Source organism: Rhinopithecus roxellana, chromosome 5 (assembly GCF_007565055.1).
Source record: "Rhinopithecus roxellana isolate Shanxi Qingling chromosome 5, ASM756505v1, whole genome shotgun sequence".
NCBI lineage: Eukaryota > Metazoa > Chordata > Mammalia > Primates > Cercopithecidae > Rhinopithecus > Rhinopithecus roxellana.
The window spans coordinates 7,277,067-7,290,466 of record NC_044553.1 but is presented as its reverse complement, the minus strand read 5'-3'; the positions used below and the strand labels follow the sequence as shown (position 1 = coordinate 7,290,466).

The window sequence follows — 13,400 nt, the reverse complement described above, 5'->3', positions numbered from 1 at the left end:
CCTACAGCTATCCTATACACATCATGAATAAAATCAAATATAATGCTGGGTGAAAAAATAAAATATATCCTATATAATTTTACTTTTATATGAAGTTCACAGACAAAACAATATTACTTAGAGATGCATATACAGGTGGTAACACTATAAATAAATGCATAGATATGATTACCATAAAATTCATATAAGAATTCCATCTAAGGACTAAGGATTACATCTAAAATAAGGCTTACTGGATTAGGAAGTAAAATACAGAGGACTTCTAGAGTGTGGGTGATGCTCATTTCTTGACATAGGTGATAGTTACATGGGTGTTCAGTTTATAATTGTTCATTAAATCATGTATTTTGCTTATTTTGCTAAATTTCAACATTAACACATTTTTAAAAACAAACTAAATAAAAAGGTTGCATTTGCCTTACGTTACACACCTACAATTTAATGAATTCATTAGTAATGACTTAGAGTAATATGATAGATATGCAAATAATGGTTATATTGTATTAAAATGAATGTTCGGTTTCTAGAACCAATTGAAAATATCTTATTTATTATATCTTAAATTACTCAGCATTCAGGATTTTGCATTGTAAAGGGGATTCCTATATTTAGTTAAACTTAGATATTAAAGCCATTTTCAAGAGTATGTGATTATGTGAACTCACTGTCCTAGGAAGTGGTGAGCTACTTTTCCCTGAAAATAGTTAAGTAAGTTTCAGAAATTCTCTCTACGATGGAATTCTATCTATGATGGTTTATTGTACAAAAAAATTCCTAAAGTTGTTAGAGTAACATACTCCAAGATGTCTTACAGTATGAAACAACAATGTAGAATAATTTTTAAATTGAGGCCATGTATCCTTCTAAGACTTTCTCTCTCTCTCTCCCCCTCTCATTTGCTAACATGTATATGCATGCACAACTATAAACAATTGAGCATTAGGTATAGAATAAGATTATAAAGTTAGGGTAGTCTACAAAATAGATTTTTTTTTTCTTTGAAACAAAGTCTCACTCTGTCACCAGGCTGGAGTGTAGTAGTGTGATCTCAGCTCACTGCAACCTCCACCTCCTGGGTTCAAGTGACTCTCCTGCCTCAGCCTCCTGAGTAGCTGGGACTACAGGTGTGCGCCACCACGCCCAGCTAATTTTTGTATTTTTAGTAGATACAGGGTTTCACCATGTTATCCAGGATGGTCTCAATCTCTTGACCTCATGATCTGCCTGCCTCGGCCTCCCAAAGTGCTGGGATTACAGGTGTGAGCCACCTCACCCAGCCAACAATAGATATTTTTAAACTGCATCTTGTGTCTTGTGGCCCAATTCTTTGTACTTTTTTTTTTTTTTTTTTTTTTTTTTTTTTTTTTTTTTTTTTTAAGATGAAGTATCACTCTGTGGCCAGGCTGGAGTACAATGGCACCATCTGGGCTCACTGCAACCTCCGCCTCCCGGGTTCAAGTGATTCTCCTGCCTCAGCCTCCCAAGCAGCTGGGACTACAGGCACACACCACCATGCCCAGCTAATTCTTGAGACGGGGTTTCACCATGTTGGCCAGGATGGTCTCGACCTCTTGACCTTGTGATCTGCCCACCTCAGCCTCCCAAATTGCTGGGATTACAGGCGGGAGCCACCATGCCCAGCCTTTGTACTTATTTTCTTAGAAAGTTTGTCTTCTTTATCTGGGATACTGTGTAAAAGTATTTGGCAGCCTCCTTAAATTCTCTAGAAAGTTTCTTATGATAAAGTTATGAAAGATATATAAGTGACATTCATAGGGCTCAAAAATGATGCATGAAATGTTTGCTTTCACTTTTAAGAAGAAAATAAAATTAAAGAATAAACTTAAGGCAAATCTATCTACTACAAAATTATAAAAGAGACATCGTTAGAAGAAAATAAAAGAAATATCAAACCCGAAAGCCATGGGTTCCCTTCTGTGGTAACTGGTTAATAAACTGTCTCAGATTAGAATGACTTAAAAACATATAAAACTACTTAAGAAAAGGAAGACTGTTAATAAACATAGACATGTAGAAATAGCCTACACTGTATCAAAATAGCCTACTTTGATCCCTTGTAAAGATGAACCAGAGTCTCACCTTTAACAAAGGATAATTGATACTTGCAACCCACATGTTGGTAAATGGAGCTTCCAAGACAATAGCATCAGCTGGGCATCCTTGAAAATTAAAGAAAGAAGGAAAGGAATCAGTACCTCCCCTATTCAAATACCATCTTTCCTAGATAAGCGGTCTTCAAGATCTTGTACATGAGCTATGTGCACCAAAATTATTTGTGAAGGTTATTAATAATGCAAATTCCTGGACCCCACCTCATATTTATGAGTCAGATTCTCCAGGGTGAGGGCTGAGAATGTGCATTTTAACACACTTCCACCCTCCCCTCCCCAAGAGGTTTCTGTGCACATGATGATAATTGAAAACCACTACCGGCCGGGCGCGGTGGCTCAAGCCTGTAATCCAGCACTTTGGGAGGCCGAGACAGGCGGATCACGAGGTCAGGGGATCGAGACCATCCTGGCTAACACGGTGAAACCCCGTCTCTACTAAAAAATACAAAAAACTAGCCCGGCGAGGTGGCGGGCGCCTGTAGTCCCAGCTACTCCGGAGGCTGAGGCAGGAGAATGGCGTAAACCCGGGAGGCAGAGCTTGCAGTGAGCTGAGATCCGGCCACTGCACTCCAGCCCGGGGGGCGAGAGCGAGACTCCGTCTCAAAAAAAAAAAAAAAAAAAGAAAAAAAAAAAGAAAACCACTACCTTCTTCTATGAACACAACCAGGTCATCGTGGCTTGGATAACTAATGAAAGCAAGGCCAGGCACGGTGGCTAACGCTTGTAATTCCAGCACTTTGGGAAGCTGAGGCGAGCAGATCATGAGGTCAAGAGATTGAGACCATCCTGGACAACATGATGAAACCCCATCTCTACTAAAAATACAAAAATTAGTTGGACGTGGTGGCACACACCTGTAGTCTCAGCTACTCAGGAGGCTGAGGCAGGAGAGTTGCTTGAACCCGGAAGGTGGAGGTTGCAGTGAGCCGAGATTGCGCCACTGCATTCCAGCCTGGTGACAGAGCAAGACTCCGTCAAAGGAAGAAAGAAAAAAAGGAAGGAAGGAAGGAAGGAAGGAAGGAAGGAAGGAAGGAAGGAAGGAAGGAAGGAAGGAAGGAAGGAAGGAAGGAAGGAAGGAAGGGAGGAAGGAGAGAGGGAGGGAGGGAGTGAGGGAAGGAAGGAAGGAAGGAAGGAAGGAAGGAAGGAAGGAAGGAAGGAAGGAAGGAAGGAAGGAAGGAAGGAAAGAAAGAAAGAAAGAAAAGTACTACAGGAAGACAGTGTTCTGCAGTCCATTGCTAAGAATGTGCCAGAGGTTGACTGGGTTGTTTTGGTCAACACTGCCTCTGAGAACAATTAGAAAAGGTATGGTTGGTTAAGGTATGTATACATACATGTTTGAATGGATATTAGAGCTACTGGTCATTGAGAAACTGCAGAACCAATACCAAAAGAGAGAAGTCTAGAGAGTTTCAGCTGTCCTTTTCCCTCAACTCGGTTGAAAGTAATAGTTGTGGCTGAGAGGATCAGAAACGAGACAAAACTTTCAGCATTCTCACAAAATCCAAATGGCAGAAATTAGAGTTCAGGATCTGACAAGAAAGAGGACCCCAGTACATTTCTCAGGTTTTTGGTTATGATCTCAAAGAACTACACTCTAGGAGTAATGTGAACTGGAAACAGACCTGCCATCATAAAGACTGAAGACCAGCTTCAGATCAGCTCAATCTCTGATTAGATTAAGGTGATCTGTCCCTACCATAACTGCCTTTCAGGGGAAGAGTAAATTATATCTGGAAGAAGATAATATCACTTCAAGCCTCAAATCATTTCTATGATTTTCCATAAACCATGTGTAGCCCTTAATCAAAAATAGCCATACAAAGATGAGTAAAACACACACACACAAAAGCAGATAATTGTAATGTAAATATTTAAATTGTATGGCATTAGGGTAATGAATATTTGCATTTATATAGCATCTCTATATATGGAGTAAATTCTAGTTTTAATTTTTTAAAAGTGACTTGACCCTGTTCACAGAGATTCTAATTCTTCAAATCAGCTATGGTCAAAGATTCTGATACAAACAGTTAGATCACTTTGAGAAACCCTGACATAAATATTACTAAGAAGGACTGCAGAAACCAGTTCTGTGTATTATTTAATGATACAGTATTTTTTATCCTGTAATTTAAATTAATTTCATATCACCAGGAGGACTCTTTTTGTTTGTTTTTTTTTTTGAGACGGATTCTTGCTAGAATGCAGTGGCGATCTCGGCTCACTGCAACTTCTGCCTCCTGGGTTCAAGCAATTCTCCTGCCTCCACCTCCCGAGTAGCTGGGATAACAGGCACCCACCACTGTGCCCAGCAAATTTTTGTATTTTTAGTAGAGACAGGGTTTTACCATTTTGGCCAGGCTGGTCTCGATCTCCTGACCTCGTGATCAGTCCGCCTCAGTCTCCCAAAGTTCTGGGATTACAGGCATGAGCCACCACACTGGCCAAGGAGGATTGTTTCAAAGGTGATTTTAACTTGTTCCTTCGTATTTATTTTTAACTGCAGAACCTGAAAACACAGCTATTATTTTATATTCAATGGAGATAAAAAAAAGAAAGTCCATTGCACTGCCAGAAACCATCTAAAGTTGGGATGCTTTTGGTGTCTGTATGTTCAAAGTGTACACAATAGTCTCTTGACTGTTTTTACTTTCCCATCTTCAGATGGGAAATTATACCACTTAAGCATTTTATATTACCTTTTTCTTCTAACACTTTTGCAGCATTTGTTGCAACTCTGTAAAGCAATGAGAATTAGTGCAAATGTTAAGCAATAACTTAACAGTACAAAATGCAACTTCTGATATGAACATCTGATAAAAGCTCTGGGCTCTCTGGTTAGAAAAATGCATATAGATACAAAATTTGCACACTATGTCAAAGGGTTCCACAGGCCCTATATTAAAGGTCATTTTCTTTCTTTCTTTTTTTGTGGGGAGACAGTCTCCCACTGTCACCCTGGCTGGAGTGCAGTGGTATAATCTCAGCTCACTGCAACCTCTACCTCCCTGGGCTCAAGTGATTCTCCTGTCTCAGCTGCCTGAGAAGCTGGGATTACAGGCATGCACCATCAAGCCCAGCTAATTCTTGGTACTTTTAGTAGAGATGGGGTTTGGCCATGTTGGCCAGGCTGGTCTCGAACTCCTGGCCTCAAGTGATCGGCCCACCTCAGCCTCCCAAAGTGCTAGAATTACAGGTGTGAGCCACCACGTCTGGCCAAGGATCCTTTTCTTTAAAACTCTCAGAAAGACTTGGACTTCAATGTAATAAATAACCATACAGCTGAAGGGACCTTCTGTTGTTTTACAAATAGCATGGTGAGATGGCAAGATCTTCAGCCACTTCTAGAGTGTGAAAGTGATCAGCAAAGAGTCCCTGTCTTCTGGCTCAGTGCTCCTTCCACTACTGACTGCTGCCTTTGATAGGACACTAAAGCCTCAAGGACCTGCGTAAGGACACATTTGCAGATCTTACTTACCCTGTACCCAGAGAGTGGCCCCAGAGACACACGGGAGTGATGCCACTTCTTGCCTTGGTCCACTCATAGACACGAATGGCATCTGTAGTCAGTCCCTCCTCTGTGGGCTTACCCGTAGAGTCCCCAAATCCTGGCAGCAAGAAAAGCAAACAGAGTATCACTGCCTTCAAAATGAGGGGTCATCAGAGGCCCCCCACTTATTGAAAAATCTTTGTACACCATTCTTAACACATACCTCTGTAGTCAACAGACAAGACATGAAAGCCACCATCACTCAGCACCTAGGTAACAAAGGAGCTGTTATCACTTTAATTAGAAGATGTAAACAGAAAAGGCTTCTCCTCCCTATATCCATCCATATCACATCACAAGGAGGGCTCTTTCAAAGGTAATTTTAACTTGTTTATTAGATTTATTTTTTAACTGCAGAACCTAGAGAAACAGCTAGTATTTTATATTAGATGAAGATTAAAAAGAAAGTTTGTTGCATTGTCAGAAACTCTCTAAAGTTAGGATGCTCTAGGTATCTGTACGTTCAAAGCACACACACTAGCTTAACAGGTGGGGAAAGATGTATTTTTGAAGTCTGGTGTTTGACTTCCAACTTGAGAAGCCAAGGCGCAGTGGGAGAGATGGAGAGCAGGAAGGCTGAGCAGGGTCAGACACCCAGGGTCTCATGCTGGCTCTGCCGCTTACCTGCTGTGTGACCTTGGCCAAGTTATTTAACATTTACATATGTAAATATTATTCTGAAAAGTGAGAAACAATAATAGTCACCTTTAGGTCTACGAATGTCTTTTTTTTTTAAATTCCTTGAGAATAAGAACTCTACACAGAATTGTAGTAGAGGCAATCAAAAAGTGGAAGCTATTTATATTAAATATGAAGAAAGTTAATTTCAATAAAAAAATAAAGAGATCACTCTAATATATGAGACCACTGCCAAGCTTTTAGTAGGTAAAGAAGGAGAGACTATGAAAACATAATTTGTCATGAAATGAAATACAATGATTGTTGGGTGTGGTGGTGCAGGCCTGTAATCCCAGCTACCAGGGAGGCTGAGGCAGGAGAATCACTTGAACCTAGGAGGCTAATGTTGCAGTGAGCAACCAAGATCACACCACTGCATGCCAGCCTGGGCGACAGAGACTCTGTCTCAAAAAACAATAAATAAATAAATAAATAAATAAATAAATAAATAAATAAGAAGAAATACAATGATAGATAAAGAGAGATAAAAAAGGACAAAATTTTACTGTGCCGACACTTTTGAAACTTTATTTAATCCTCACAACTGTACTGTAAAGTAGACATTATCCCCATTTTACAGATAAACTGAGTCTTGTGGAGTTTAAGTAACTTATTTTAGATCGTCCAATTCGCTAGAATTAGAACGAAGATTCACTCCTGGGTCTTCCTCTGTCCAAATACTGTGCTTCTCCTACTGCATTTTAGATCCGGTGGCAAAACCTCATTAGGAACTTGTAAATACAAATTGAACTAATAATGAGGAGCTAAATGTAGCTCTTACATATCTGTTACATTCCCTCCAAAAAAGTTAGCCAAGGCACATGGCGGCTAAGCATCCAGGAAAATGGGAATATCCATGTGTGTTGCAGCACGTGTTGAAGGACCACTAGGCAACACAATCCAAGAACAATACCAGCAGCACACCCTACTCCTGAGAATTCACCTCTAGAAAAAAGACACGAAAGAAGAAAAAGCTAGGTGCTTATAGTTTTCTGAAACAATACTAGTTAAAACAAATGCAGGGAGAAAAAAAAATCTTATATACAACAGCAGTAGAATAGTTAAGTAAACAATTGCTTATAAATATAACTGAGAATGATATAGCCTTTAAACTGGATAACTATCATGACTGTGAAAACATGGAAGAATGTCTACAAAATAGTTTGAAGTAAAAAGCACAACATAAAAGTGCATATAGATACAATCATAGTAACAAAAGCTTTTTATAAAGAGAAATAAAAACTAGGTGGGAATGCAAATAAATAAAAATAGCTGTATTAGTCTGTTGCCGTGATGAATACATGAATGAACGAAAATTTAATAATGAAAATTTATTTTTTTTTAAATCTCCTCTCCAGAGGAGGGAAGGAAGGGCTAAGGAAGTTTGGTTCTGTTGGGGAATGATGACAGTGGCATTTGCTACCCACAATCTGCCTGGGGGCAAAGTCCTGCCATACCAGCCGTTCTCCTCCCCCACCCATCCTAACTACCACAAGGATCACCTGTCTGCATTTCACACCCACAGCTCTTCTCCTTTCTGGGAACACTGAGACAGATCTGAGTGGGAGGGGAAAAGCACGCACATCCTCATGGGCACCAGCTTTACCGCATTCCATGTGGGGAATGCAAAGGGCAGGGTGCAGAGGAGAAAGCAAAACTAAAAATGAATAAACATGGTCCTCCTGGGTAACGCTGCACCCAGGCCCCTGCTGCTCCACAAGGGGATGAGGGGAGGGGACAGGAGAGGAGCTTCCTGTCTGCACAGGGGAGGGAGGATGAAGAAAGCACTGGAGATACTGGTACTGCCAGGATTCTGGGCCCCACTAATATTGTTTGACCAGGAAAGAACTCCGAGGTGGGAGCCAGCATGTGGGAGGAGAGACCAAGTCCCTGTGGTCAACAGCCGGTCACCTGCAGCGGAGATTACCTAACCAGAGGGTGGAAGAGGATAAACAGGCAGCTTGCTCAACCAGTTCTGAGGCAAATATGGCTAAGTGGAAAGCCTGCCATCTTCTGCATACCTGGAAACACAGGGGCTGTCCCAACAAGCCAGAGTCATGCAGCAGGGAGTGAGGAGAGCAAGTGTGGCCACCATGCTACTCTACAAAGCCTTACATGGGCTGAAGCCAGGGTTTCAATGACTTTTTTTTCTTTTTTTGAGTCAGGGTCTCCTCACTCTGTCGTTCAGGCTGCAGTGTGGTGGCACAATCCTAGCTTATTGCAGCCTCAAATTCCCAGTCTCGAGCAATCCTCTCACCTCAGCCTCCTGAGTAGCTGGAATTGCAGGCAAGTACCACCACATCCAGTGAATTTTAAATTTTTTTGTAGAGATAGGGTCTCATGAAGTTGAGACCTTGGTCTTGAACTCCCGGTCTCAGCCTCCCAAAGTGTTGGGATTACAGGCATGAACCACTGCACCCAGCCTTGAATGACTTTTAAGAACAGACATTCTGTGTCTTTAGCCTATAACCACTAGAAACTAAAAAGGTTGCTTCTTTTAAAAGGAGTGACCGTTTTGCACCTTAATAATACTCTCTCAACCCATCCTCCAGCCCTCAGAGAAAGCAAATAAAAATGTCAGCCGGGTGAGGTGGCTCACGCCTGTAATCCCAGCACTTTGGGAGGCCGAGGTGGGTGGATCACCTGAGGTCACGAGTTCGAGACCAGCCTGGCCAACATGGTGAAACGCTGTCTCTACTAAAAAATACAAAATTGGCCGGGTGTGGTGGTTGGCGCCTGTAATCCCAGCTACTCTGGAGGCTGAGGCAGGAGAATCACTTGGGCCTGGGAGGCGGAGGTTGCAGCAAGTGGAGATCGCGCCACTGCACTCCAGCCTGGGCAACAGAATCTCAAAAACAACAGCAACAACAACAAAACTCTCTCAACCCATCCCCCAGCCCTCAGAGAAAGCAAATAAAAATGTCTTCGCCTCCATTTGGCAAGGAGATTATGAAGTTCACGAAGGTACTTTGGGACCTAGAGAAGCTCAGTTCTGTTTTGATCAGTGTAGGAGCAGAAGTCCACCGATGGGACTTTGAGCCCCAGACACCACAACCCACCCTGACCAGTACCCTGGAGACCTCTCAAAAGACAACCACACGGAGGGCTTGAGGAAAATCTTATGACTATCAAACAGCATTCATGAGGACTTATGAAATGGGTGCTTTGAGGCCTCTTCAGACATACCTTTACCAGCTTCAGTCTGTGAGAAGCTGCCCTGTAAAGGAAGTTTAAAAAAAAAGCAAGAATTAGGAGTGATGTTGACAAGTTCAATAAAAATCACTGTCCTGCTGCTGGTGTCTGATCTCACGCCTTTCTCTTTCAGGTTGGAGGAATAAATAACTAGGAGAAGGGGAAATGCTTTCTGGTGTCACAGCCAGCTCAGATGTGTCAGGGTGAATGATCGATGGCTCCCCACTGGGCCGGCGTTCCTCTCGGTGAGGTCTGGCCAGATCTTTGTAGCGCTTCTCAATACAAGCATTTGATGAACTGCTGATAATCCACCTTTTTTCACTTCTACACAGTAAAACTTATTTCTTTTTTTTTTTTTTTTTTGAGACGGAGTCTCGCTGTGTCGCCCAGGCTGGAGTGCAGTGGCCGGATCTCAGCTCACTGCAAGCTCCGCCTCCCGGGTTCCCGCCATTCTCCCGCCTCAGCCTCCGAGTAGCTGGGACTACAGGCGCCCGCCACCTCGCCCGGCTAGTTTTTTGTATTTTTAGTAGAGACGGGGTTTCACCGTGTTAGCCAGGAGGGTCTCGATCTCCTGACCTCGTGATCCGCCCGCCTCGGCCTCCCAAAGTGCTGGGATTACAGGCTTGAGCCACCGCGCCCGGCCACAGTAAAACTTATTTCTAAGAATACTCTTAGAAGCTAAAGGAAAATAGTTTCCAGAAAGTGACTTTCAGAACAAGGGATGATGTCATCAGGCTGCACTAGACTACGATTTGCCTATACCCTGTCCACTCTGCCATTTAAGTGCAAGACGAAGTGAAGGGGAGAGGCTCACAGCCCTGTAGGCACCGAAATTATTTTTCCCCAAAAATGGTCTGCTTTATGTTAACCACATTAATAAGCAAGCTTCAAAGATCATTCAAAAGACAGAGAATTTTATTATGTTGCCATACGAATGCAACCACAAATTCGATTTTATTTATTTTATTTTATTTTATTTTATTTTATTTTATTTTATTTTATTTTATTTTATTTTCTTGAGACAGAGTCTCACTCTGTCACCCAGGCTGAAATGCAGTGGCATGATCTTGGCTCACTGCAACCTCTGCCTCCCAGGTTCAAGCGATTCTCCTGCCTCAGCCTCCCAAGTAGCTGAGATTACAGGTGCCTGCCACCATGCCTGGCTAATTTTTGTATTTTTAGTAGAGACGGGGTTTCATCATCTTGGTCAGGTTGGTCTTGAACTGCTGACCTCATAATCCACTCGCCTCGGCCTCCCAAAGTGCTGGGATTACAGGCGTCAGCCACCATGCCCAGCTCACAAATTCGATTTTATTATGATGAAGTACAAGGTTCTTTCCAGAAGTTTTAAATTTAATTGTATTGTAGATGTTATTTTAAGTTTGTGAATAAGAAGTTAGTAGTTGTAGTCTTTATTGTGACTGAGGTTTCTGTGTAACATTAGTCAGAATAAGATTGGACCTGTATTTTCAGGAAGAAGACTGATGGTCTTTGTGACCTGTTTCTTTTTTCTTTTTTTTTTTTTTTTAGAAATTAATAAAATTTATTTTTAAAACAGTTTTAGGTTCACCACAAAATTGAACACAAAATGCAGAGTTCCCATATAACCCCTGTCCTCATTCACACACAACCTTCTCTCCCTATAAACATCCAAAGCACCACAGTGGGACACTTGTTCCAATCAGTTAACCTACATGGATACATTATTATCATCCAAATTGCCTAGTTTACATTGGGGTTCACTCTTGGTGTTGGATATTCTATGGATTTTGACCAATGTATAACGACATGTATCCACCATTGTAGTGTCATCCAGAAGATTTCCACTGCCCTAGAAATCCTCTGTGCTCTGCCTATTCCTTCCTCCCTAACCCGCCAAGCCCTGGCAACTACTCATCAAAAGGCAGAGAATTCTTAAAAGTCATTTATTTGAGTTCTATCTTAGAGCCATTACATTGGCTCTAAGAATGTATGTATATGTATGTATATGTAATGTATGTGTGTATATGTATGTATATGTATGTATATGTAATGTATGTATGTATATGTATGTATATGTAATGGAGCCTGTTGAACTTCTAGTTAAGGCTATGAACCCATTTCCCAAGAAAAAATGTACCCATATTTCAAATTTTATGTACAATTGTGGAGAGGAGTTCATGGGCCTTCTGGGGCTTCCACGGATCTCCAGTCTAGAGCCACTGTTTTTGATGCCTCGACAGGTTCCCTGTAATCTCCCATTTGAGGAGAGTACTGTCTGGTACTCCTTACTTGCAGCTCAGGACTGCAGATAGAAAGCTGATACTTCTGGACAGAGAACAAAAGCAAGCTGTGTCTGATCCCAGAGCCAGGAAATCTGGGCTCATTGAGGGCACTTATGGATTTACACAGAGGGGCAGACATGCTGTGTGGTCCACAAGGTCCTTTAAATAAATACATTGTAACATCATGCCCAAGTTTACAAAATCAATACAAAGTTAAACTATGTAAAAATGGGCCGGGCGCGGTGGCTCAAGCCTGTAATCCCAGCACTTTGGGAGGCCGAGACGGGCGGATCACGAGGTCAGGAGATCGAGACCATCCTGGCTAACATGGTGAAACCCCGTCTCTACTAAAAAATACAAAAAAAAAAAACTAGCCGGGCGAGGTGGCGGGCGCCTGTAGTCCCAGCTACTTGGGAGGCTGAGGCAGGAGAATGGCGTAAACCCGGGAGGCGGAGCTTGCAGTGAGCTGAGATCCGGCCACTGCACTCCAGCCCGGGCGACAGAGCGAGACTCCGTCTCAAAAAAAAAAAAAAAAAAAAACTATGTAAAAATGCTGGGTTTCGGGCCTGGCGCGGTGACTCATGCCTGTAATCCCAGCACTTTGGGAGGCCGAGGCGGGCAGATCACGAGGTCAGGAGATCGAAACCATCCTGGCTAACACAGTGAAACCCCATCTCCACTAAAAATACAAAAACTTAGCCCAGCATGGTGGCGGGCGCCTCCAGCGTAGTCCCAGCCACTTAGGAGGCTGAGGTAGGAGAATGGTGTGAACCCGGGAAGTGGAGCTTGCCATGAGCCAAGATTGTGCCAGTGCACTCCAGCCTGGGTGACAGAGTCAGACTCTGTCTCAAAAAAAAAAATGCTGGGTTTCACAGGAAATTTCAGTAAATGTGGCTGTAAAATGTACACATCAAGAAAGTCTCTTGAGAAAAGGCGAGTCTTGAGAAAGGCGAGTCACCTGCCAGAAAAAGACGAGGAGGAAGGGAGTCACAGGCAGGTGCTCCTCCCCATGTGGAGGAGATCTGTGGGTTTCTGAGGCACATCGCCCCTGCCCCAAGCTGAAGGGGCACAGTCACAGCGGGTGATCATCACCCAGCATAATTACACAGGCCCAGAAGGGCTCTGACAGCACATCACAAGGGGAGCCAGACTCCTGGGAGGTGTTCTTTATTACAAAGCGAGGTTGGGACTACAGAGAATGGGCTGAGGTATGGCTATTCTAGATTAGAATTAGTCAGACGGTCCCCAGTACCTGTGGTCAGAATTCCATGTGACCTCTCTTAAGAAGTCATATTTTCAGCTAGTAACATTAAAGTTAAATAAAGGACTCTCCCCTGTAGTGTTCTGAAAAATCTCTGATCTGGAGATGGCTCTTCCTCTCCCCCATAATGCGTGCCTATTCCCTTTCCCATCATTCATGGGTTAAATCCATCATTTCAGACACTCTTAGGGAGCAAAAGAATCATCACTTTCTTTGAAATCAACATCCAACTTTTGGAAGAGTTATTCTTTTCTCCTTCTTAGTTAGGGATCCACATTATTCTATATATAGAACAATCTTTTCAAGTGAAGCTTATTGCCAGA

At 42.5% G+C, this 13,400-nt stretch overlaps 1 protein-coding gene across 3 annotated transcripts in view; it reads right to left on the bottom strand.

Annotated features, from left to right (window-relative positions):
* Positions 1 to 13,400, bottom strand: part of ABHD12B (abhydrolase domain containing 12B) — a 34,803-nt gene that overhangs the window by 12,446 nt on the left and 8,957 nt on the right. For all 3 annotated transcript variants that reach the window (XM_010389465.2, XM_010389466.2, XM_010389467.2), the window contains 5 exons: positions 9,547 to 9,577; positions 5,846 to 5,891; positions 5,611 to 5,740; positions 4,832 to 4,869; positions 2,101 to 2,180 (listed from right to left, as the gene is read on the bottom strand). In XM_010389465.2, the coding sequence (XP_010387767.1) occupies positions 2,101 to 2,180; positions 4,832 to 4,869; positions 5,611 to 5,740; positions 5,846 to 5,891; positions 9,547 to 9,577 (325 nt within the window). The remainder of the gene's footprint in view (positions 1 to 2,100; positions 2,181 to 4,831; positions 4,870 to 5,610; positions 5,741 to 5,845; positions 5,892 to 9,546; positions 9,578 to 13,400) is intronic.